Below are 26,208 nucleotides of genomic sequence, written 5' to 3'. Positions count from 1 at the left end.
AAAATATATATATATGTATAACTGAGTCACTTTCTGAACAGCAAAATTAACACAACATTGTAAATCAACTCTACTTTAATAAAAAATAAAAGAAGGTGTCATCCCTTGTGGCTGCAGAACATGTTGGCCCAGGATTGAATCGTGTGGGTGGCAGAGCTACAAGGAGGATTGGATCTACAGCCTCGACAGGCTTCCTGTGCAAATGCCAAGATCATGATAGGAAAGGAGTAGGACGTTGAAACCTGAGAATCTTGAACCCCCAGGTTCCCCTAAACTCTCTGGGCTGGCAGAAGCAGTCCTCCACCCCTGCTCTGCCACCCCAGTAAGAGAGGGGAGCTTCACCTTGCCTAGATGCAGGCGAAGACCTCGAGAGAGGCAGATACCTCTCATTATAATGTTCTTCCTCCTTAAGCTCTGCCCTTGCCCCCATCATTGGCTCCAGACTACTAACCAGGGTCGACTCACAGCATGGCTTAAGCAAGAAAATACAAGTCTGTACTTCAGGAGGAAAGAGCATACATATCAAACAAATTGCAGTACCTACTGGCAGAAGCCAAGGGAGCACATTTGGGAGTGGATCTTGAAAATGCCAGAGCAGACAAGGCAGAACATACAATGGAAGAAGGGAGAATTTATTAATAAGGGAGCACTCCCCTGTGATGTGAAGTCTGGTGGGGTCTGGGTACCACTGCAGGGCACCTGTCACTCATTCTGTGCAATCTGAAAGTGCACTGTGCAACAGGGGCTGATGGAGAAACGCCAGCCCTCCTCCAGGTGGACAATTCAGTTGGTCCACATCTGTGGGTTCATGTATTGAAAATTGATCTGTATGAGGGACTTGAACATCGCATATTTTGGTATCTGTGGGATTCCTGGAACCAATCCTTCCTGGATACCGAGGGACGACTGTACTGAGACATGCTATGAGGTTCATCAGAAAACCCCTGGTATGATCCCTACATCCACAGGGGTTCCCAGTTCAGTGACGTACTTTTTTTTTTTTTTTTTACAGAAAGTATTTCTTTTTAATTTTTTTTATTGTGGTAAAAGTCACATAATGTAAAGCATACTACGTTAACCATATTTAACTGTCCAGTTCAGTGGCACTAACTGCATTCACATTGCTGTGCAGCTCCCACCATCATACAGCTCCTGAATTTTTCACCTTCCGAAACTGAAACTCTGTCCCCATTAAACACTAACTCCCCATTCCCCCTCCCCACACTATGAAGTAAGTCAGAAAAACAAATATCGTATATTAACGCATATATGTGGAATCTAGAAAAATGGTACAGATGAACTTATTTGCAAAGCAGAAATAGAGATACAGACGTAGAGAAAAAACATATGGACACCAAGGGGGGGAAAAGGGGGGTGGGATAAATTGGGAGACTGGGATTGACATATATACACTACTATATATAAAATAGGTAACTAGTGAGAACCTACTGTATAGCACAGGGAAAAAAACAGAAGGTACAGTCTGTTTGTAGGACATATATTAAGTTAACCTTAAAAATGCATTCCAATATACATTAGGTGCAGACAAATACTATTTGATTCCACTTATACGAGGCACCTAGAATAGCCAAATTCATGGAGTCAGTGATATACTTTTACACTGGCTTTCTCACCTCTGCTTTACTTTCCCAAGTTTCTCCCTCCTGATCCCAGGGATTTATTGTTTTTTTTTTTATGAATACTTATTTTTTTAAATTTTATTTTATTTATTTTTTTATACAAAAGGTTCTTATTAGTTATCCATTTTATACATATTAGTGTATACATGTCAATCCCAATCTCCCAATTCATCCCACCACCACCACCAACCCCCACCACTTTCCCCCCTTGGTGTCCATACATTTGTTCTCTACATCTGGAATACAAATTGGAAAAGAAGAAGTAAAACTGTCACTGTTTGCAGATGACATGATGATACTATACATAGAGAATCCTAAAGATGCCTCCAGAAAACTACTAGAGCTATGAATTTGGTAAAGTTGTAGGGTACAAAATTATGCACAGAAATCTCTTGCATTCCTATACACTAACAACGAAAGATCAGAAAGAGAAATTAAGGAAACAATCCCATTCACCACTGCAACAAAAAGGATAAAATACCTAGGAATAAACCTACCTAAGGAGGTAAAAGACCTGTACTCAGAAAACTATAAGATACTGATGAAAGAAATCAAAGATGACACAAACAGATGGAGAGATATACCATGTTCTTGGATTGGAAGAATCAATATTGTGAAAATGACTATACTACCCAAAGCAACCTACAGATTCAATGCAATCCCTGTCAAATTACCAGTGGCAATTTTTACAGAACTAGAACAAAAAATCTTAAAATTTGTATGTGTTCAGACTATACTACAAAGCTACAGTGATCAAGACAGTATAGTACTGGCACGAAAACAGAAATACAGATCAATAGAACAGGATAGAAAGCCCAGAGATAAACCCATGCACCTATGGTCAACTAATCTATGACAAAGGAGGCAAGGATATACAGTGGAGAAAAGACAGCCTCTTCAATAAGTGGTGCTGAGAAAACTGGATGGCTACATGTAAAAGAATGAAATTAGAACACTCCCTAACACCATACATAAAAACAAACTCAAAATGGATTAGAGGCCTAAATGTAAGACTGGACACTATAAAACTCTTAGAGGAAAACATAGGCAGAACACTCTTTGACATAAATCACAGCAAGCTCTTTTTTGATCCACCTCCTAGAGTAATGGAAATAAAAACAAAAATAAACAAATGGGATCTTATGAAACTTAAAAGCTTTTGCAAAGCAAAGGAAACTACAAACAAGACAAAAAACCCTCAGAAGGGGAGAAAATATTTGCAAATGCATCAACAGACAAAGGATTAATCTCCAAAATATATAAACAGCTCATGCAGCTCAATATTAAAAAAGCAAACAACCCAATCAAAAAATGGGAAGAAGACTTAAATAGAAATTTCTCAAAGAAGACATACAGATGGCCAAAAAGCACATGAAAAGCTGCTCAACATCACTAATTATTAGAGAAATACAAATCAAAACTACAATGAGGTATCACCTCACACTGGTCAGAATGGGCATCATCAGAAGATATACAAACAAATGCTGGAGAGGGTGTAGAGAAAAGGGAACCCTCTTGCACTGTTGGTGGGAGTGTGGATTGATACAGCCACTATGGAGAACAGTATGGAGGTTCCTTAAAAAACTAAAAATAAAATTACCATATGACCCAGCAATCCCACTACTGGGCATATACCCAGAGAAAATCATAATTGAAAAGGACACATGCACCCCAATGTTCATTGCAACACTATTTACAATAGCCAGGTCATGGGCTAAATGCCCATCGACAGACGAATGGATAAAGAAGTTGTGGTACGTATATACAATGGATTATTACTCAGCCATAAAAAGGAACAAAATTGAGTCTTTTGTAGAGATGTGGATGGATCTAGAGACTGTCATACAGAGTGAAGTAAGTCAGAAAGAGACAAACAAATATATTAACGCATGTATGTGGAACCTAGAAAAATGGTACAAATGAACTGGTTTGCAGGGCAGGAATAGAGACACAGATGTACAGAACAAACATTTGGATTTATTGTTAAACAAACTAGCTGCACAAAAGCTGCTGTCTCACCTTTGCTTTTGGAGATTAAGGAGAAAGACCTGGGTTAAGATAACCTATTATTTGGAGAATAGGTTCCTTTGATTGATCTATCGATTTTCTCCATTTTGGGTTATATTTCACAGCCTTTGGGTTTACTCTGCTTTGTTTCCCCAACATCTCGATTTGGATGCTTAACTCATTGGTTTTCCTTTTTTTTTTTTTTTTAAACTTTTTAATATGTGCATTTAAGGCTGTACATTTTCCTGCTTTCACTACAGCCCACAATTTGGTATGTTGTCTTTCATTATTGGTTTTGTCTAAATATTTTGAAAATTTGTTTAAGATGATTCTTTGACCTATGAATTATTTGAAAGCATTTTTAAGTGTGAGGACAGTTTTATTAGTCTTTCTGTTATTGGTTTCTGATTTTCCTGATTTGCGATCAAAGAGAGAATAAGATCTCTGTAATACCCATTCTTCAGGATTTGTCAGGACATGTTTGGTGGCGTAGAATGTGGCCAGTTTTCAGAGGTATTCTGGATTAGATTGAGAAGACTGTGTTTTTTCAAATTGTGTTGTTCAATCCATTTTTTTTTTCTAATTTTTTTGTCTCCTTTAGAAAAAGGTGTGTTGAATGTATCAAATTTGTTTTGCATAGTTTGAGGTTATGTTGCTGTTTGTTCTTTATAAATTCAGGATTTTTATTTTTACCTAGAGAGTTATACCTTTTATTCTGAAACGACTTTCTTTCTTTCTAATAGTACTTTCTATCTCTGTGTCTGTTTTGTCTGATATTTTTAAGCTTTCTTTTGGTTAGTATTTCTTTTGTATATCATTTTACATACTGTTATTTTCATCTTTTCTGTGCCATTTTGTTTATTTTTACCTAATCTGTGAGTTTCTTTTAACTGGTTTTATTTTATTTATTTTAATAACTGATATGTTTGAATTTATTTATACCATCTTATTATTTTTGTTGTTGTTGTTTTGTTTGTTTGTTTTTGCGGTACGTGGGCCTCTCACTGTTATGGCCTCTCCCATTGCGGAGCACAGGCTCCAGACGCGCAGGCTCAGCGGCCATGGATCACGGGCCCAGCCGCTCCGCGGCATGTGTGATCTTCCCGGACCGGGGCACGAACCTGTGTCCCCTGCATCGGCAGGCGGACTCTTAACCACTGCACCACGAGGGAAGCCCTATACCATCTTATTTTGTGCTTTATTTTTGACTTCTAGTTACTTTTTCTTCCACTCCTTTTCTGTCCTCTGTTGAATTGGATGATTTTTCTCTATTCTCTTTTCTCCCCCACTAGTTAAGAGTTATCATATTTTTACTTCATAATGGATGTCTTTTTTTTCCCAGCTTTATTGAGGTATAATTAACAAATAGAGTTGTAATATATTTAAAGTGTACAACATGATGATTTTTAATATATTTTACATTGTGAAGGATTCCCACAATTGAATTAATTAACACCTCATGTACTACAGTGGATGTCTTAACATTTAAAAAATGCATATTTGACTTAACAATGTATAAAAATAGTTACTAATTCTACTGACCTTCTAAATGGTTTAATTCTGGTAGCTCCTGTTCTTTCTTGTTATTACTGTCTGTTGTCTTCATTCAATCTCATTTTGTAGTTTCTTTCACAGATGAGTCTTCATTATTTTGTTTTATATAGTCACTGTTGGTTTGCCATTTTGCTTCTTCACCATTATTCTTCATCTCCTTTCTTCTGAGGTCAATTTCTTCTTTTCTGGAATATACCATTTACAGTGTTTTGTTTTGTTTTGTTCCCAACAAAGGTCCGTGGGTGGTAAATTTCTTCAGTCTTTTAAAACACTTTTTAGTTTATCCTCATCTTTGCATGATAGTTTAGGCAGGTATAGAATTTAAGAATGACAGTATTTCCCCTGACACTTTGAAGATTCAGTTAACTTAGGTATTTATTTTTGCTGACAGGAATATGCTGTAATCTAATTACCCTTTCTTTGTAAGTTACATATCTTTTCTCTTTGATTGCTTCTAAGACTTTTTCTTTGGGGTTCTGAAGTTTTATTACAGTGTATCTAGATTTGGATGTATTTTTAGTCATCCTGGATGGGGGCTGGTTGCCAGGGGAACCAACCACGTGATTGGAGGTCTGGAACTTTCAGTCTACCTCCAACCTCGGAAGGGGAGAGATGATAGAGGTTGAATCAATCACCAATGGCCAATCATTTGATCAATATCACCTACGTAATAAAGCCTCCATAAGAACCCAACGGGATGGGGTTTGAAGAGATTCCGAGTTGGTGAATGTGTAGAGGTTTGGGGCAGAGGGGTGCACTCAGATTGCATGGAAGCTCTGTGCTCCTTCCCACATACCTTACCTTGTGCATCTCTTCCATCTGGCTGTTCCCGAGTTACATCCTTTTATAATAAACTGGCAATTTGTAAGTAAAATGTTCCTCTGAGTTCTGTGATCTGCTCTGGCAAATTAATCAAACCTCAGGAGGGGGTTGTGGGAGCCTCTGATCTATAGCCAGTTGGTTAGAAGCACAAGAGACAACATGGACTTGCTGTTGGTGTCTGAGGTGGGCAGTTTTGTAGGCAGTCTTAACCTGTGGGATCTGATGCTGTCAGGATCTGATGCTGTCTCCGGGTAGACAGTGTCAGAATTGAGTTAACGGCTTGGCGGTGTGGAAAAAAGAACCACACACACACATTGGAGTTGGTGTCAGAATTGGATAGAGTCTAATTCCTCTCCCATTGAATATATGCTAGGCTTAGGAACTTGCATGAGCAATAGAATCCAGCAGAAGTAATGTTCTGACACTTATGAGACTAGATCCTAAGAAACTTGCAGCTTCTGCCCAGGCCTCTTAGAACATCTTTGATGGGAACTGTTGGCCACTAAGTAAGAAATCTGGCTGCCCTGAGATCACTGTGCTAGAGAGATTAAGTATGTGGGTACTCCAGCGGACAGCCTCAGCTGCACGCATCCTTTGAATCATCCCCATCAAAGGGCAAGACATGTGAGTGAAGCCACATTGAACCCTTCAGACCACATTTGACACCATGTGAAATATTAGTATCACCCAGATGAGAACTGTCTGAATTCCTGAGCCACAAAATCTTTAGGTATCATAAAATATTATTGTTTTAAACCACTAGGTGTTGGGATGGTTTGCAGTGCAGAAGTAGGTAACAGCAATATGGGTCTTCTTAAGCTTTTCTAAGGTCTTTTAATTTGTTTCAAGGTTTCCAACTCTTCATCTTTCAGTGGATAATTTTATCAGAATGGTATTCCGGATCATCGATTCTCTCTTTAGCCATGTATAATCTTGTCACTTGACCCATCCGCTGATTATTTTGATATCAGTGACTATACCATTGACCCTTGAACAATTCAGGGGTTAATCTAAGTATAACTTATGGTCGACCCTCTGTATTGGAGGTCTCTCCAGATCCTTGGATTCAACCAACCATGGATTGTGTAGGACTGTAGTATTTACAGTTGACAAATATCCATGTTTAGGTGGATCTGTGCAGTTCAAACCTCTGTTGTTCAAAGGTCAACTGCATTTTTTCCCTCATAGTTCTACTGGTTCTTTAGATAAAAGTTTACTTCATTTATCATCACTCTTTTCTCAGTGTCTTGATTCACCCTTTCATGTCCTTCATGATGGTAAACTTGCTTATTTTATGTTCTCTTTCTGATTATTGTTTAATAATCCTTCCATTAGTTGTACCTACTGAGACATATTCATGGTGAATTCCTCAAGTGTTTTGCAGTTTTTAATTTTATGCTCATTCTTAGTGAGATTCCTTTTCTTTGAGATTTTTATGGAACTAGAATAGTTAGCACTTTCCTGCCATGTTAGCAACATTAGCCAGGGACCAAGCTTTATCTTAATTTTAGGACGACTTAGGATGGGTAACATTTGGGCAAACCCAAATGAAGCAATGGTTTTAGATTGAAATTCTTTCACCCAGATCTCAGGCAGAGACAAACAATTGCATTGTGCAGGTGTGTGGGTCTTTGTTTTTCTAGTTCACATATTTAGTTTTTAACAACAAAAAAAGCTTTATGCAGGAATTCTAATTCCAACTCTGTCTCTCTGGGAACCCAGTGTGCCTCTTTCATTCCCTGCCTAGAAGTCAAAAGCAAACTTCTAGGTTACCAGGATGATAGTGTATTACAGGTGAGCTGCTTTCAGTCAGAGCACACACTTCCTGCTCTTTTTTTTCAGTATGTTCCTCATTTCTGGTAACTGGGGCTTTCCCTTTCTTTATTGAGAACTAGCTATGCATTCCTTTTTTATCATTAGATTTTATAAAACATTTCTAAGTGTTTGCAACAGGTTCAAGTATTGCTTGAATAGGTATTCTTTCTATCTTTAGCTAAAAGGTCTGAGTTTCTTTTTCCCTCCTTCTTTGGAAAATATTTACATATATATTCTCTTTTTAATCTCGTTTTTATGTGTGCAAAACAATGATTATTTCACCCTGAAAGGCAATGAAAGTAATGCACTTTTACTACATCCTTTACTCTTCTTATTTTATATTTTCCACAATCTGCCATGAACTGGAATTTTCCTTCCCAGATTTATAATATATTTATAATATTTCTGTAGCAATTTTTAAAGAAAATGTAACAGTTTTATTGTGGAATTCTATTATTTAGGCTCAATTCTATTTTTAAAATGATCTGTTGCTTATCTGAGTTCTTTCTGATTACAACTTCTTCATTGTGAACTTCTTATTTTGATTCATTTTATGATCTGATTATAGCTCAAGTTGATTTTTTACAGGATACATATAGAAATATTATATATTCTGAGTTCTTAAATATTTGAAAATTGCATGTGCTTTTATATATAAAACTATCTTAGTTGGGTATGGAATCTTGGGGGTCACATCTTTTCTGCTCAAAAACACAGTAAATATTGTTTGTTCTTTTGAGTCTAATGTTGTTGAGGGCAAGTCAGAAACAAGATTAATTTTTACCTGTTTCTTCTGTCGGGATGGTTTTAGAATTTTTTCTTTCTTTTTAAATAATCTCTGCAAGAGGATACATCATAAAGTTAATTGTTCTCTATTAAATTTCTCTGGATCCTCATGAGTTCACATAATGAGTTCAGACATTGAGAACACAAAACATCTGCGTATTTAGATGTTTCCTTATTTTGGTAAAGTTTTCTTCTATTATATCCTTAAATGTTTTAATACTTCATTTTTATGCTTTTAAAAAACAACCCCTAATCTCTACATGATATATATCTAATATCTGTCTTTGATACATATGTTTTCCTAATCAGTATATTTTCCTTGCCCCTTTCCTTTGTGTTTTCTGCAGTTTTCATCAGCCTAATCTCTGTGACACTAATTGAGATTTTTGCCACCTAAATTCTCTTCCTCAGTCTTCTAAAGGTAGTTCTAAATTCTGCAATGGTTTTTTGTGTTTTGTTTTTTACTGTCGTCAGCTCACTTTCCTTCCTATTGCCTTGCTATTTTGTCTTTCAGTTTTTCTTCTTTGGGTTCTTCTTTCATAGTGTTTATATTATATTTCGTTTCCTGGGGAGTACAAAGTGATCCTTGCTTAAATTTTCTGCAGTAAGACTTGTTTCAACATATATTTCTCATTTGCTTTTCTGTTGGTTACATTTCTTTCCATTGGTCAAATATTTTGCAGAACTTTTGCATAATTATTTTCCTGCTTACTCATCTTTGAAATAAGTTAAGACTGTTTCTTTCTGCTACTTGCCAGAAATATTATGAATGGAAAATCTTTGGCAGTTCTTCCTTTTTATTTGCCTACTTGTTGAAATTTAGTTTTGCATTAAGGACTTGCTATTGGATATTTTTGTTTCATTATTTATCTGCTTATAGTCTAGGATGTATGGAATGAAGAGGTGGGGAAGAGAAGTTGAGGAGAGAAATATGCCAGGCTTGGGTATATTATCTTAGCACACACAACACCCACTCTCCAATTTTGTTGAAACAACTGGAGTTCTAACCAGTCTTGCAAACTCTGGAATTAGGGAGGATAGTCTGGGACAGGCTAATTCGGTATAAAAACCAATGTATCAAGGGCCATTTGTTTATTGAATAGGTGCTCATTTTTCTTTAGTAAATTGACTTTAATTGTTAGCTGGAAAATTCTTTAGCAGCATCTCGCTTCAAGATTAGCAGTATCTCTAGGTCATCATTCCTAAATGGAATGGCTAGAAAGCTGCATTCCGTGAAAAGCAGAAATATTGGTCACCATGTTTCTTTTAACATGGTAGCCCTGGCCGTTCCCACTGATGGCTATCATCTTTGCTGGGTCCTACTCCCAGCCTTTGCTCTTCCAAATTGAGTGTTAGTTGGACCTTCAAAAACTTTTCCATTTCTTTTCCACAAATCTAAGTCATAAATAGGGGAGATGAGTCTTGAACTTGGTACTCTCGTCTAATTAGTTCATCTTTAGTAGGCATTCTGGGGGCTTGTGGAACGGGATTGTGGCCATTTTATAGTTTCAGGATAAATGCGGAGTTTCCATCTCTCTTTTTTGGTCCTTTATGATCTTTTAAGTGGACTTCAGGGAAAGGAGATTTAGACGTTAAGATGTTTTATATATTAACGTCTATTTTATACTGTGAATAATAACTTTATTTTTTTGTTTTATAATTTTAGTTATACTACCAATTGTGTTATATATATATATATATATCTCTCCCAAATGGAATTTGTGTATCATCCTAGGTGTTCTTATCTTTAAAGTGACTTTATACATGGAATTTCTTCAATTTTTAAAATATTCAATTAGTAACGGGAAAAATCTGTAACAAAACATATTTGAAAATGTAGCTCCCCCCCACAAGGTTGTTGCTTTCTTGAAGTTATTTCTACTTTTATTTATATCCTCTGATTTACTGAAAATATGTAGCCTTGGTTACGCTATCCTTATGAATTCCCCCCCCCCCAAGGAGTAGTTTAATATTTATGAATGTGCCATTGTCCTGCAGTCCTCACAAATCTCTAATATTACTAAAACCAATCAAGCAGCCTGAAGACATCAGAAAGCATTCTTTCTAGACAGGGAGATGAAAATGTCACCCAGATGCATGAAAAATTCTTCGGTGCATCAGTTTTCTCTGTTTCTCACAGTACTCCTTCCTTTCCCTGTATTGAACGTTTCCATTTGGGTATTCTAGTAGATATAGTAGACACTTGATATTTGGGATTTTTCATGAATCCTCCAAGCCATGCATTTGAAAATATTTAAAACCTTATACCCAAAAAGTTGAGAAACCCCAACTTCCAGGAAGATTTTCAATGACTTGGACATTTTTTATATATCAAAACTTTCCAGTATTCTTTTGGTAAGTTATTTGATGAAAGTAAAGGCACTCCTGATGACAAATAAAAAAATAACAAAGGCAAAATGAGAGGCATATGCTGGGAAAACTGGGAGAGTAAGGTAGGTTCACACACCAGATGGGGCTTCTGCACACCAGCCTGAGTTTCTGAGGGTTCAGATATTTGGGGCTGCTGGCCAAACCTATGAATGTTAAGTGACCAAATGCACATTTTCCCAGTATTGGTTCTGTGGCTGATAATATTTAAAGAATCCTGTTTTCGTCAGGTTCTTTGATCTCTCAAGGGTAAGCAAGATAATTCTTATTTTACCAACCCACGTCTTCAATGACAAACCTTGTGGTAAAGATCCCTACTGTCAGATGTTAACACTGGGCTCAGAATTCCCATTGCAAATTTACACTTGGTTTTCCAATTAAAATGGGCTTTTGCGAGTCCCCTGCTGATAGCCATTGGCTTGATAAAAAGGAACTTCATTTGCAGAAAGGGTGTTTAGGGAGCCCAGTGCAAGGCTGACTCTTCTGCTGTTGCCTTGAGCCCAGTTGTGCTGAAAATATTAAACTTTGGTAAATTAGGTGAAATTGCAGCTTCCTGGCTGATACAATAATGCCCTTTACTTTTTTTCTGGAAACCATCTTCAGCGTGAGTTGTCTGCACAGTGCTTCAGCTCTAAGAGAAAGCAAATTCAGACTATCTTCCAAATCCAGACAACCTTTCCATTTTCAAGATAATTGTGTCCTATCCCACTTATCTAATAGTGCTTGTACTTTCAAACACATAGAATTGGATTACTTTATTATTTTAGCACCAGCTGAAGATAGCATTACTTTATCATACCCATCCTCAGATAAGCGGCTGGATCCCTAAAAATGTCAGTCTTAAGGAAAAGTAGGAACTTTTCCTTTATCGATTAATACATATTTTAATAGGAATAGTGAGCTATGGAAGGAAATCCTACTTCTAGTCACGTTTATTTTCAGGTTTTAGAGCATTTTCAGAGCATTAATTCTGAGGCGTTTTATTCATTGACCAAACATTTATTGATCAACTGCTATGTGCAAAGTTCTGGTGCGTCTTCACCCAAGTATTTTAAACTGGAGTAAATGCAGAATTAGTAGAAAGGAACTAGGCAGCCTTGCATGTCTCTTCTTGATATATGCTGTGATTTCTTCTGAGATGCAATCACTGGCGACAGCTTTATTGAGCTGTCTGGGCTGCTGGCTTCTCAAAGGCTCTCACATTGGTTTTTCAGGTTAAGACCTTATGCGTCTAGGAGAGTTCAGTTGAAACATATTTTTGTTACTAAGGACACTAAAACCTTTGAAAGCACCTTTACCAAGGTCTTCGCAAGGTGGTAGAGTCCAAGGGTTGCTTTTGGAAAAATATCTACAAAAGCAGATGGAATAGTCCAGTGAGCCCCCATCTAACCACCGTGGAGTTTAGGGTTTATGGATGTTCCTCCAGGGTTCAGAGGCAGGGGCAAAACCCAGGGACGTTGCACAGTGAGCCCTGGGGCCATGCGCAGACAGAATAGCTTAGGGCCGAAAGAGGGGAGGCCCACGCCCAGATAAATAGCTGGGAAGCCAGACTGTATCACGCTGTCATGGGATCACTCTCCTCTAGTATAATACATGAGATACTGACTAATCAATGAGATGCTAACCAACATGATCCAGCCCAATATGAATTAGAGCAGGGGTCTGACAGCTTGTTCTGGAAAGGGCCGGAGAGTCAACATTTCCGGCCCTCTGATCTTTGGGACCACGACTCAATTCTGTCCTTGCAGCGCAAAAGCGGCCCTAGATCAATAAATAGAGCCACACGCGGCCATTGATAACACAGAGGAATGGGGCAGGCAGTTGGTCCAAGGAAGCTCTTCACAGAAACGGGCAGGGGACGAGTTCGGCCTGCGGGCGGTAGTTTGCCCGACCCCTAGGGACGGCCTGGCCCCCGGAAATCCATTCGCCGTCCCTCTGAATCTGCCTTCAAGCAAGGGGAGGTGCTCGGAAGTCCCTTGCAGCCTCTGCGCGTGGGACGATCCAGCAGAGCGACTACTCCGTTTTCAAAGTTTTGGAAGTGGACCCTTCCCTCCCTGTTCTTCCGCCTCTCCGAGCCCTCGCTCTCCTCCGCAGGGGCGCAGAGCCAGGTGTGGTCCGCTTGGGTGGGCTGCGTGGGCTTCGGGGAAGAGCGCGCGGCCTCCCAGGGGCAGGTGAGGGCGCAGGAAAGTTGGAGCCCAAGCAGCACGGCGTCCAGCGCCCGAGCCCCAACCTTCAGGTGACCCCGCGCGGCGGCGGCGGCGGCGGCGGCGGCGACGACGACGACGACCAGAGCCCGCAGCAGCGCCGAGCGCCTCCGGGAGGAGAGGAGGCGAGCTGGGCGCCTCGCCACCGCCAGCCGGGCTGCCACAGCGATCCGGGGCTGGGCGGGAGCCGGGGGAGAGAGCCGGGCCGCGGCGCCTACCTCTGCCCGCTGAGAGCGAGCGGGCCGGGCCGGGGGCGCGCGCCGCCGCTGCCCCTCCCCGCCGCCTTGAACGCTGGAGGTGTGCGTGGCTGCGGCGGCGGCGGCGGCAGCGGCGGCGGGAGCCGCCAGTCGGGGCCGCCCGGGCTATGCTTCGCCGGGGCAGCAGCGGCAGCGGCGGCGACGGCGGCGGCGGCGGCTGCGCCCGTGGCCCAGGATGCGGCCGGGAGGCGCGCTGCTCGCCCTGCTCGCCAGCCTCCTGCTGCTGCTGCTGCGCCTGCTCTGGTGCTTGACCGACACGCCCGCCCGCCCCAGGTAACCCACCGCCGCGCTCCGGCCGCCCCTCCGCGCGTCCCGGGGGGGGGCCCGGCCGCCCCCTGCCCCCGTTCCTCTCGGGCGCGCGGACTTTCGGCCGCTGCGAGGACGAGCCGACGGGCAGCGGCGGCCTGAAGGTGGGGCGGGACGGGGGCGTCCGGGAGGCGGCCTGGGTGAGTGGCGGGTATCGGAGGGGCGACGCTAGCCGCGGCCAGGCACCGGCTGGGGCGCCGGGGGACCGGTCAGAGCGGAGAGGGAGCTGCGGCGCCGGACCTGCCGTCGGGTTCCCCGTCGGTCACCCGGGCTCTCCCGGCGGGCCCGCGCTTTCCCTTTCTTCCCGCCCCGAGCCTCTTCGCAAACTGCGGGGTTTGGGAGCTGCGCCGGGAGCCAGGGCGCGCGAGGATGTCCCGGCCGCTGGGCTGCGAGCGCGAGGCCGAGCCTGCCAGCCAACTGCTCCCCAACTTAGTTTGCTTCCCGGCTGTGCAGGTTCTTGGTGGAGGAAAGCAGGGAGGCCATCCACGGCACCCGCGCCGCACCGAGGACGCCCGGGAGCCCGCCGACCCGGCCCCCGCGCACCACGAATAGGTACCCGCAGCGCCGGGCGGCCGGAGGGAGGGCCGGAGGGAGGGGGCGCCGCGGCTCGGGGATGGGGCGCGGCTGCACCGCGGGGCTCGCTTCGAGTTGTCTGGTTGGGACCACACGATTGAGTGGATTTGAGAGAGAGAGAGAGAGAGAGAGGATGTGTGTGCCTACGCGCGCGTGTAACTCTCACACTCCCTCAACCTCCCCTGTAAAGCCTGTCCCTCGATGTGGATGGTCTTCGAACCAAGGGAGATACGAAAGCAGCTGCACTTTGAAAAAAATGGGTGCTGAGTTCCCCTCGCGATAATGGTGTGCTGGAAACCTCGAGAAGCAGCTCAGCCTGTCTCTCGAGAGGTTTGGTTGGTTTGCTTTGTGTCTTTATGCTTTCAAGTGCACCGGTGTAAGATTCACGTTTGGGAGCGTGGAATTCTGTGCTCAGTGTTGAGAATGTTTTTGTCCTTACTGAATGGAGACAGATTTTTTCTTCGTCACTCCTAGGAGTATTTATCCATGTGCAATAATTATTTGGGTTTTATCTTTTCTTTTTAACCTGTCGTAAAAGTAATCCATTCTTAGTGCAGAAAGTTAGATGATATGAGAAATGGATTTAAAAATATTCACTCGGAGTCCCACCACCCAGAGATCATATTAAGGTTTTGGTTTATATTCTTCCAGGAGTTTTTCCCATGTACATGTATTTGTGAAATATACTTAAGATTGTACATTGTATTTTGTTCTGCCTTTTATCTCTAAAAAATCAGACATATATGTGTTATTACAATTTTTTTTTGCAAAACATTGCTTTTAATTGTTGCATAATTCATCGTATGAATGTGCTATAATCTATATAACGTTTTATTTTTGGACACTTAGATTGTTTCCTGTTTTGTTTTGTTTGCTATTAATAATTCTATGAAGTATATCCTTGTATGTAAATCTATCTGCATTTTCAGTTCTCCGAGGTGGATTGATAGAAGTTGAATGATTAGATCAAAGGGTATGTACATTTTAGGTACTGAATACATTTGGCCAGTTGCTTCCTGGATGGGTTGAATCAGTTTACATTTTCAGCAGCAGGATCTACTGCTTTGAGCCTCAGCCTTGCTACTATTTTTGCTTCCTTTAATAAACGTATTTATTTTATTTATTTCTTTTTCACTGCATTGGGTCTTCGTTGCTGCCCGCTTTCTCTAGTTGCGGCGAGCGGGGGCTACTCTTTGTTGCAGTGTGCAGGCTTCTCATTGCGGTGGCTTCTCCCGTTGCAGAGCACGGGCTCTAGGCGCGTGGGCTTCAGTAGTTGTGGCTCACGGGCTCTAGAGCACAGGCTCAGTAGTTGTGGCGCACGGGCTTAGTTGCTGTGCGGCATGTGGGATCTTCCCGAATCAGGGCTTGAACCCATGTCCCCTGCATTGGCAGGCAGATTCTTAACCACTGCGCCACCAGGGAAGTCCCTGTTTTTCCCATGTTGTATACTGTCTCTTTTCCTCTATGTCTTGTGAATCCCTTTTCCCCTGTGTATCTTTCTGTGTATTCTTGGATCTTGGACCATCTTAATTTTCTGAGTGCATGACTTAAGGCTCTGGTGTAGTTCCTGCATGACCATCAGAAGGGTTTGGGGGATCCCAGAAGGAATCTTGAAGTACAGCACGACATTGCCTTCTGCAACCTCCTACTGGTATCTCACAGCGTATCAGGGGCACTGAGAGATCCTGGGGTAACAAAGCTTTAGAGAAAAATATTAGCCTGTACTTTTACTTTATGCAGAGTTGTGTATTATAGGTAGTAGTTTTCCAGTGAATTGGGGAGCATTGCATCTTTTTCCAAGTCCTGGTACTGTTATACATTCTGGTGTTGTCCCTTGGGAAGACTTAGAAAGAATGTACTAATTAAATTATCTGGTCATAGGCCTTTTTGGAGGTAATTCTTGGATGAATTTTTCAGCTTCTCTTGGTGTACTTCTTTCTACTTGGCGTACTTCTTGAGCTAATACAGGTAATTCATATTTTTTTCGGAATGTGGTCCATTTTCTTAAGGTTTTTAATTTTGTACCATTCTGTTGTATTTTTCAAAACTTGTCTTTTGATCTACTTTATATCCCCTTTATCATTTATGATTGATTATTTATGTGGCAGGGATACAAATTTTAATCCATACCACTCGGTTGTGGAGAGAAATTATAATTTTGATTTTTCTGTAGCTGGTCTGATCGTCTTCCAAGAGCCCCAGCTGTAGGTAGAAGGTATAAGTAATAGTATAATAACAATACTCAAAGCAATAAGGATAGGCAGCACTTACTGTGCTTACTGTGGACACTGGTCTAAGTCCTTTACGTTTATTAGCTCGCTTAATCTTCAAAAAATACTGAGAGAAACTCTTAAGAGCCTCACTTTACCGATGAGGAAATAGGCACAGGCAGATGGAGTCAACTGCCCAAAGTCACGGAGTTGACAAACTGTGGACCCAGGAGTCAGACCCAGGCCATGTGGATCCAGAATCCCACACTCTTAATCTCCCTGCTGTGTAGTCTTCCACAGGTGCTGGGCAAGATGGAGCGTGTGTGTGTGTGTGTGTGTGTGTGTGTGTGTCCAGGTTAAAGCTTAGATGTGCCAACTTAAGCAACTCTTTCTGGTATGTTTATTCTCTCTGGGAGCAAATGCTCACTCTTTCAGATTGTTTCCACCATCTTTTCTGACTTTCAGATGATACCCAGATCTAAGGGGGAGAGGGGCTGAGGTGCGGTGGTAGAGTTAAGCGGTGGGGTTCATGATCATTGGTATCCTTTGACCCTCTGCTCTCCAAGGGGATGTTGTCCATTTCCCGTCTGCTGGGTGGGTACCCTGGTGATAGCCAGCGATGGAAGCTGCCGTTTGTGGCTCATTCTTCTCCCTCAGGCCTTCCACCTGCTGGTACTCTCCACTGTCTTGGTCTCACCTGAGCTCCCATTAATGCTACATGTCAGGGATCTGCTGAAGATTCTCTTTTAGTTCCATCCTGAGTTGTCCTCTGCAACATTTGCTACAATGCTACCTCACCCAGCTCTAGCTGGCTAGTTCCAGCCAGTCTGCCCACTATTTTGGGGCCCTATCTAAACATACACGGACCAAGACTGGTTCAGGAAACTTAAGTATCAGGACCTCCCTCTATTTGCCACACAAAGTGGATGTGACCCTGTGTTAAGTTAGTTTCGCGGTGGAACACTGCCCAAGAAGTGATCTTTTTCTAGAGTCCTAACTGGGGGAGGAGACAAAACCCCATCTACCCTTGTTGTTACCCTCACCTTTCTCCAAGCCAAAGCTCTCTCTTTCCTTTCTTTCTCCTCTTTCCATCTTTGCTCTAGGCTGGAAATGTGCAGGCTTCCCCTGCATCGTAGTTTCTTTTTTTTTGTCCTGACTCAAACCTGAGCCTTAAGGGTGCATTGTGGGGACTGGGATTAAAAAAAAAAAAATTGGGAAAGCTCCAGGAGCTGAGTCTTGCAGGTAAGGTAGTTAATGTGCTAAAGAGGCATAATGGGAGGAATTTAGAGAATCTTTTCTTGGGGCTGAAGCAAATCCTATTTCATTTGTCCAAAGCTGAATATCACCTTATTCTTTCTCTTTGCATTCTTTTAGGAAAAAGGCTTTATCTCTTTATACTCCTCCAAAGAATGCTTCAAAATAACTAGGGAAATGTCATGTCAAAGTCAGAAAGACAAAAGAGAAAAATATACTAACAATTCTCAAAATATGACCCCATCACAATGGATTGTTTCTCTTTCTAGTAAACTTTGTCAATATGCGTCATTGGTTTGTTTGTTTTTCAAACAAACAGCTCTTGGATTTTATTTCTCACTTCTGATGTATGTCCGTGTTTTATTTCCTTTATGTGTTTTTTTTTGATTTGTTTTTTTTTTCTTTGTGTTTTTTTAATCTTAAAATATCATTCCTTTTTTTCCAACTTAATGTTTTGAAGTGAATGCTTCATTTATCAATTTTTCCCTTTTTCTTTGTAACAATAATATTTAATACTATGCATTTTCCTTTGAATGCAGCTTTGCACCTGTTCTATAAATTTGGATACATAGTGTTTTGGTTTTTAAAAATATATTCTAAATTATTTATAATTACATTAGAACATTTTAGTTTTACGTCCATAGTTCTGTAGGAAAGTAGTCTCCCCCACCCCCAGAGTAGCAGTTTTAACTTCCTTCAAGAACTTTTCCTTTGCATTCACAGCTTGTCTGTTTGGTGCAAGAGGCCTAGCTTTCAGCCTGTCTTTTAGGAGAGTACTTGTAAATTTCCAAGTGGTTGGAATTTTTAAATATTAATTTAATATGAAATTAAATTAATATGAAATTAATTTCATTTTTGATTATAAAAGACACCAAATAAAATCCTGCCATAATGTTATAAGTGAGCTCCCAAATATTCAGTCATTAGACATGAGAGATTGGATTATTGTGACATTGATGACATGGCCAGAGCAAGTGTGTGTAACTATCTGGCTTGGAATTCCAGGGTCCCTCCATGGGAATTATCTAGGTCTCAGTTATGGTTTGCCATCTTTTAGTGGCAGTGTCCATTTTGGCTTTAATGTCCATGGTGATGATTCAGGATCCTGTGGCTGGCTGGGACTTTCTGGATAGAAGCCACTGTTCTTTGAAGGTCCTGCTGAGTTGGTGCCTCTTTCACTGGCCCTTCTGGAAGGACTGGACTACAAGTCCACCAGAGTTGTGGTAATCCCACTTCCACTTCTCTGCTTTCCTAGAGAGGTTCGCCTGCTATTTCCATTAATGACCTTTCTTTCCATTCCCTGTGACCCTTTCTCCCTGCAGTAGAACTTGATTTGTCTCTCTTGAGAACTGGGGTTCAGTAAAGGGCAGACCTCAAAAGACAGTCATGTTATATCCCAACTCATATTATTGTAGGGAGCATTACTGCAGAGATGTTATTGTATGTTTTTAGATGAACACACTGAAAAGGAAAACCACCTGTCATTTCAATGTTGAAAAAAATGCTAGTGTTCATATTTTCAGTCATTTTATATGCACATATCTAGTAATTTTGCTATGAATATTTTGGTATGGATTAGTAACTTGTTTTTAACAACATCTGAGCTTTTCTTCATGTCATTAGTATTCTTCTGCAACATAATTTTTAGAGCATGGTGTTTGAACGTATGCACATACTGTAATTTATTTATTCTTCCCTTTGGTCACTTCCGTTGTTTCTTATTTTTGATTTTGATGCGTATTCTAATATGAACAAATTTATAGCCTTACACACAATCTTGATTATTCAGATAAATTCCTAGAAGTGGAGGGGCTTGATCAAAGAATATGTGAAAATGTTAAAATGTTGCTATGACTTGTCCAACAACAATAGTTGTTCCAATTTATTCTTTTGTGAGCAGTATATGAGAGTGACCATTGTCTCAAATTCTTGCCAGTTCTGTGCATTAGAGTTTCTTTTCACTTTTTAAAATTTCATACTCAAGAATAGTATTTCACTGTTGTCTTAATATGTGTTTATTTGTTTACCATTGTGTTTAATTTTTAAGATGTTTGTTGACCATTTACATCTTCTTTTAAATATTTTATTGTTTAAAATTTTTTTTTAATTGAAGTATAGTTGATTTATAAAGTTGTGCCAATCTCTGCTATTCAGTAAAGTGACTCAGTTTTACACATATAGACATTCTTTTTTTAATATCTTTTCCATTATAGTTTATCCCACTAGATTGGATATATTGATAGTTCCCTGTGCTATACAGTAGGACCCTGTTGTTTATCCATTGTAAATGTAATAGTTTGCATCTAGCAACCCCAAATTCCCAGCTCATCCCTCTCCCCACCCCCACCCGTGGCAACCACAAGTCTGTTCTTTATGTCTATGATTCTGTTTCTGTTTCGTAGATAGGTTCATTTGTGCCATATTTTACATTCCACATATAAGTGATATCATATGGTATTTATCTTTCTCTTTCTGATTTACTTCATTTAGTATGAGACTCTCTAGCTGCATCCATGTTGCTGCAAATGGCATTATTTTGTTCTTTTTTTATGGCTGAGTGATATTCCATTGTATATATGTACTGCATCTTCTTTATCCATTCATCTGTCGATGGACACTTAGGTTGCTTCTGTGTCTTAGCTATTATGAATAGTGCTGCCATGAGCATAGGGGTGCGTGTATCTTTTTGAATTATAATTTTGTCTGGGTATATGCCCAGGAGTGGGATTGCTGGATCATAGGGTAAATCTATTTTTAGTTTTCTGAAGAACATACTGTTCTCCATAGTGACCGCACCAACTTACTTACATTCCCACCAACAGTGTAGGAGGGTTCCCTTTTCTCCACACCCTCTTCATCTTCTTTTTTTAAATTGGCTGTTCATAGCCTTGTCTATTTTACTATAAAGATATTCTAGTTACTTGTTGATTTACAAGAGGTTTATAAGCATCAAAAGTATCAAACTTTTATTTATCTTGCATTTAAATTGGCTTTCTAATATAGTTAACATTTAATTATGTCTGTGGTTATTTAATCTGTAGAAGTTTTCAACTTTTCTGTATTCGTGTCACTTACACCTACTTTTTATTGTCAATCCTGCTTTTGAATTGATTAATTTATTGATATATTTAGTATCCTGAGATAAGTGGACATCTCTCACTTTAAAATATTTAAATCTTTACTCCTTCTAGAACTTCTTTTAGCACATGGCAAAAGGGGTGGGCTTTTTTATTAAGTTACTATTATTCTATTATATACTTTCTCCTTTGAAAATGACTATTTTTTAAATTTGAATTAAGCGATTGCTTACAAATCTAAAAATACCAGTTAGATTCTCTTTTCCGTGGTTGACATTTGTCTCTAAATGATCCTCTCCTCATTTCTTTAGTTCTTTGTTTCCATTCCTTTCTTGGTCAGTTGGCATGTCTTCTTTCTTCTAATAGTTTTAGCTTTGGAATGTGGATAGTAGTGTTTCTGAAACTTCAGATATTTAAGAATGCAGTTCTTATTTTTCATCCATGAGTCGTGAATTATTGCATCACAACTCCACTTTTTAAACATTTTCATCTTAAAACTTTTGTAAGATGTTCCTCTATTTTCTGGCTGTTAGGACTCTGAGAGAGAAATGAAGGTAATATTATTTCTTCAAAAGTAACCTATTTGATTGTTTTACTGGATCCTGTCAGGATTTTTTCTTAAACTGAAAATTTTAAAAATTCACAGTGCTATCTGTGTCTTTGCAACTACCTCTTTTGATTAATTTTGTGTATAAACATTTTTAATCCACTGACCAGGTTATTTTTAAATTTAAAAAATTGTGTAGTGTACCTTTGATTATTCGATGTGTTCCACAGAGTCTGCTTTTATTTTGAGAAGACAGTCTTCACTTCCTATCTTCTGTCACTATACCTCTTACCCACCATCCCTGTCCCATGTAAACAACTTCATTTCTCTTTCTGAGTCTGCTTTTCTCTTTGTCCTTTTCCTCTGCTCTCTGGTATGGCTTCTCAAATTTGTCCTCTACATTTCTTATTTTTCTCTTTGTGTCAATTCTGTTTTGCCCTGTCTAAAACAGTATATCTATTACATTTTTAGATGTTACAATTTTTTCCTTCTTCCAGCCTGCTTCTTATCAACTCAGTTTATATCTTAGAAAGCATCTAAGTCACATTTTAAACCCCACCTTCCATTTCTTCATATTTTCTTGTATATTCTTGAGAACATGAAGCAAATGCTTTCTAAAGGTTTCTTCTGTTTCTTATAGTAAATGTGTTTCTGAAGTATTTTTCTCTGCATCTTAAGAATAATGTTCTATCCCTCAGTTAGAGAATCTTTTAATAAGATGTATAACTTGGGAGCCTTTTTTTACATATGTTAATTTATTTATTGCATGCAGTAGAACTGATGAGGTAGGTATTATTCTAATTCCTATTTTTCTTAACTGAACTATAGTTGATTTATAATATTGTGTTAGTTTCAGGTATATAGTAAAGTGATTCAGATATATATATATATATATATATATATATATATATATATATATCTTTTAAGATTCTTATCCATTATAGGTTATTACAAGGTATTGAATATAGTTCCCTGTGCTGCACATTGAATCCTTGTTGTTCATCTATCTTATATATAGCGGTGTGTATCTGTCAATGCCATCCTCCTAATTTATCCTTCCTGGGGGGCTTGCTTTTTAATTTATATATCCCCAAATGAGGAGTCCTTTCTCTGGCCTTGTGCTCATCAGAAAGAATGCCTTAGAACCCCTAGTGACTCCCACCAAGGGCTGAAAGATCCTGCTTCTTAGAGCGTCCACCAGATGAGAGACTGAGCCATTTAGCTCTTAAACAAATGTCTGATTTTTTAAAAATTTGAATTGAAAAACAAATCTGGCAAAATACAGGTAACATAAATTTTACTAATTTGACTTTTTAAATACTGGACCTTAAAGCTATCTCTTGCTCCCATGTCTTGACCTCATGACTGTCAAAAAGTGTGTATATTCCTGAGTGGTCCTAATCAACCTGGACTTCCGCGGCTGCCAGGGATGGTGGGTGACATATGTCACCGGAAATCCAGAAATGGCCGGGCTCCTGGGGCTCTCCCCATATCTGCCACCCCCTTCACATTCCAGGGTGTGTGAGATGGCTGATTCCCTTTCTATCCCCTTCCATTCCCTCAGTGCTGCTTTATAAATGATACGATATGATATGATATGATATGGAAATGATATGGTAATGATACGGTATAGTATGATATGATATAGTGTGGAATGATGTGATATGGTGTGGTATGATAGGGTATGGTATAATATGGTAATGATATGGTATGTTATGGTAATGATAGAATATATGGTATAGTACGATATGCTATGATATGCTATGCTATGCTATGATGGTGGTATAATCTCAAGAGGCTGTAGAAAGACAGCAGTGCATAAGCAGTGGTGCAGCAGCACCCAAACCAGTTTCTGCTGCCTCAGGAAGCAGGTCCTTCCTGTGTGGGAGCAGCCCCCTGATTTTGTGGTTGGGGCAGGCTCTCTGTGCTCAGGTAAATAAAGACAGGCTGTGGGAGGAAGATCAAAACCGCTCTCATTTTTTTTCTCCCTAGACCTGCTCTGTTTCAGGGGTGAAAATTTACATCAGCTGCTGGTAATTTCTCCATGTGATGCCCTATTACTAATAACTTTTCCTCTCCCAACCTGACACATTTCTAAAGCAGCTATCTGTTGCCATCAAAATGTGTGGCTGTCATTCTGTGTAGACGTGTGTACTTCCGTAAGAGTGTGAATAGTCTGGAAGAGGGAGAATCAGGCCTTGTGGACTCGCTCCTGTCCCACTGGGCTCATAACTGCGAGCTTCAGAAAATTCAAGATGAGCGTGAACTAGAGGTTGTAAAAAAGGCTGTAGAGCCACACATAGCTCTGGAACAGCTGGTTTTCACCCTTTTACCCCTTTCCTCTGCACCCCGCCCTCCAAGTAGATGAAGGCTATTAAATTTTACTTTTGAGAATTGGTATCTTTGCTTCTTTGCTTTTAGAAGTAATGGTACTCTGTGTGTCCTGATGTTGAAAATTCAGTATGTTTTAAAGTTGCTTGGAGTCCGCTTGCCGGGTTCCTTTGAAATGAGGCTTTACATCTTGCATTCCGCCTCCTTCCCTACTTCCCAATCCTATGTGTTAATTGCCCCTCTTCTTTTAAAGGTATACAGGGGGTTCTCCTCCATTTCGGCACTTCTGGTGTTCCCTGTTTGAAAATGGATGTATGGTGCTCCCCAGATTGACGTTTTTTCAGTCCCTTCGTTCCCTGGTGCCTGTGTCATGTCTTTGGCTGCTCTGGTCTGGTGTAAGCTGCAGGGCACCATTGTCCAGGGGGAGGCAACCCAGAGAGAGGGCTTCAGAACACAGCCTTTAGTCCCTGCCAGGCTTCTGTGGGCACATTGACACGTGGACAGCAAAGCCAGGATGAACCTGCAAGACATGAAGAAATGTTCTGCTCTTTCCTTTGCTTTGTAGGGTAAGTGGACAGGGGATCAGGAGTTAGGAAGAAATGGCGTGTGATTGGCCCAGCTCTCACTTCAGAGGTGGTTGGAGATGGAATTTAACTTTCTGTTTCATATCACTCCATGGCCTGCTTGACCGGGCCTCTCTTCACCCAGCACCGGGGTGTTTCTTTTAAGACTTCAGAGCTGACATTAGGCAGTCAGCAGACAATACTGTTTGCACCCGGTGGTTCCATTGCAATGTAAATCAAGGTGGCCTTAGCGCTGTCTGGACTTGTGTATTAATTCACTGTGCCCTTCATAGACATATTCCTTGAACCAGCAGGCATTAGGATGAAACAACAGAAAAAAAGCCTGACTGCCTGGGGAAGGAATAAAGTTTTTTTTTTTTTTTTCAGGAGTTATAGAGAAGCACAAACATTTTGAAAGATTAGGTGCTCACAGAGGAAATATTGAGAGGTGAGGCTAGGACACAGCAGAAGGGATGTGACGAGAAGAAAAGGAAATAAATATATCTCCTCATCTGCCAGGAGAAGTTACTCTTTTTAGAGCCACTAGCAGAAGCTGCTCTGTGGTTTCAGGGTGCAGTGGTTCTGCGACCTCTCATTTGGGTGCCAAAAAAGAGGCTCTTTAAAGAGCAATCGATGCTTTGAGTAAACTTTAGGGAAGTGTTCTTGCATCCTGGTATCTTGTTTCATGTCTCCTTTTGCCATTAAGAAGATGGTTATGGCTTTAGTATACTTATCTGTACTCAGTAAGAGAGTTAGCTTATCCAGGGCAGTTAAATCTATCTTGTCTGTACTTTCAGATTTAAAAAACTTTATTTTGTTCCACGAAGTGCTAAGAATACATGCTGTAGATAATCAGTCAGTAATTTCTTGGGAACAGTCATATCCATGGGCATATTATTTCTAAAGATAATTTTATAGGGCATAACCTGAGCTTCTGAAATTATTGAAGAATAATTTCCATTATCTTGTTAGTTACAGTTCTTGGTTCTAAAAACACTAGAATTCTCTAACACATAATTTTTAAACTGTGGTATTCCAAAAAACTAAGGTTGTAGGTTGTAAAGGCCATTAATTTTGAAATTGATTAAAATCTCTCACTGGTTCCTGGAATCTTAGTTGGATTCAAGTGGTACCCTCACGTGCTGTCTCGGGAGGATATACTCAATATTCCATATATTCTTTTTGAGATTATACCTCATTATTTCCTTACTCTGTGGGATAGAATGTGTGATCCAAAATTTTGTGTCTGGCGTGTATTTTTTTATAGCATATGTGCTACTTTGTTATTTCAGGGGAACATCCGTATTTTACATGTTTATATTTGTCACCATAGCTTTACTCTTTGCACATTAAGTTTGTGGGCACATTTTTGTGTTTCCGATTTGGGAGTTTATCCAATACTCCCTGTTTATTTTGGGGCTGCAAAATACTCATGTTTTCCATGTCTGGGGAATTTTATTCATGAGGTAGATTGAAGTTCGGTGAGGTCTGTGTCTTGTCTGTTTCTTTCACCACAGGTATCTGGAACCCCCAGTGTGTTAGGATTTGAGTCCTCTTGCCTTGTGTCAGTAGTGGTACTAGGTTTTCGAAGGTACATGTGACCATGTTGCATTGCAAGAGAGCCATTCCACGAGCTTCCCTTGGTAAAATACCAATGTTAGCAAAACCTGATTTATAATTGTGTGGTTGTGTGTGATTATGTCAAATAAAATTTTGTAATTGACGGATGGATTAAAACTGGAGGGTTGAAAACTCATGTCTGCAATCATTTCTTAAAGGGAGAACATACTGATACATTAACAAAGAATTTGAATAAGTAGACGGGAACTTTTATGACACTTGTACTCTTAGGAGAATTTTTTTCTAATAAAAAA

General features: G+C 40.3%; 1 protein-coding gene across 1 annotated transcript in view; it reads left to right on the top strand.

Annotated features, from left to right (window-relative positions):
- The first annotated feature begins 13,648 nt into the window (after nt 1–13,648).
- Nucleotides 13,649–26,208, top strand: part of ST8SIA6 (ST8 alpha-N-acetyl-neuraminide alpha-2,8-sialyltransferase 6) — a 142,597-nt gene continuing 130,037 nt past the window's right edge. Inside the window, exons 1-2 of the mRNA XM_060003786.1 lie at nt 13,649–13,746; nt 14,233–14,331. Of these exons, the coding sequence (XP_059859769.1) occupies nt 13,649–13,746; nt 14,233–14,331 (197 nt within the window). The remainder of the gene's footprint in view (nt 13,747–14,232; nt 14,332–26,208) is intronic.

The sequence above is a fragment of the Delphinus delphis genome, chromosome 2, assembly GCF_949987515.2.
Source record: "Delphinus delphis chromosome 2, mDelDel1.2, whole genome shotgun sequence".
NCBI lineage: Eukaryota > Metazoa > Chordata > Mammalia > Artiodactyla > Delphinidae > Delphinus > Delphinus delphis.
This window is presented reverse-complemented; position numbering and strand designations above follow the sequence as displayed.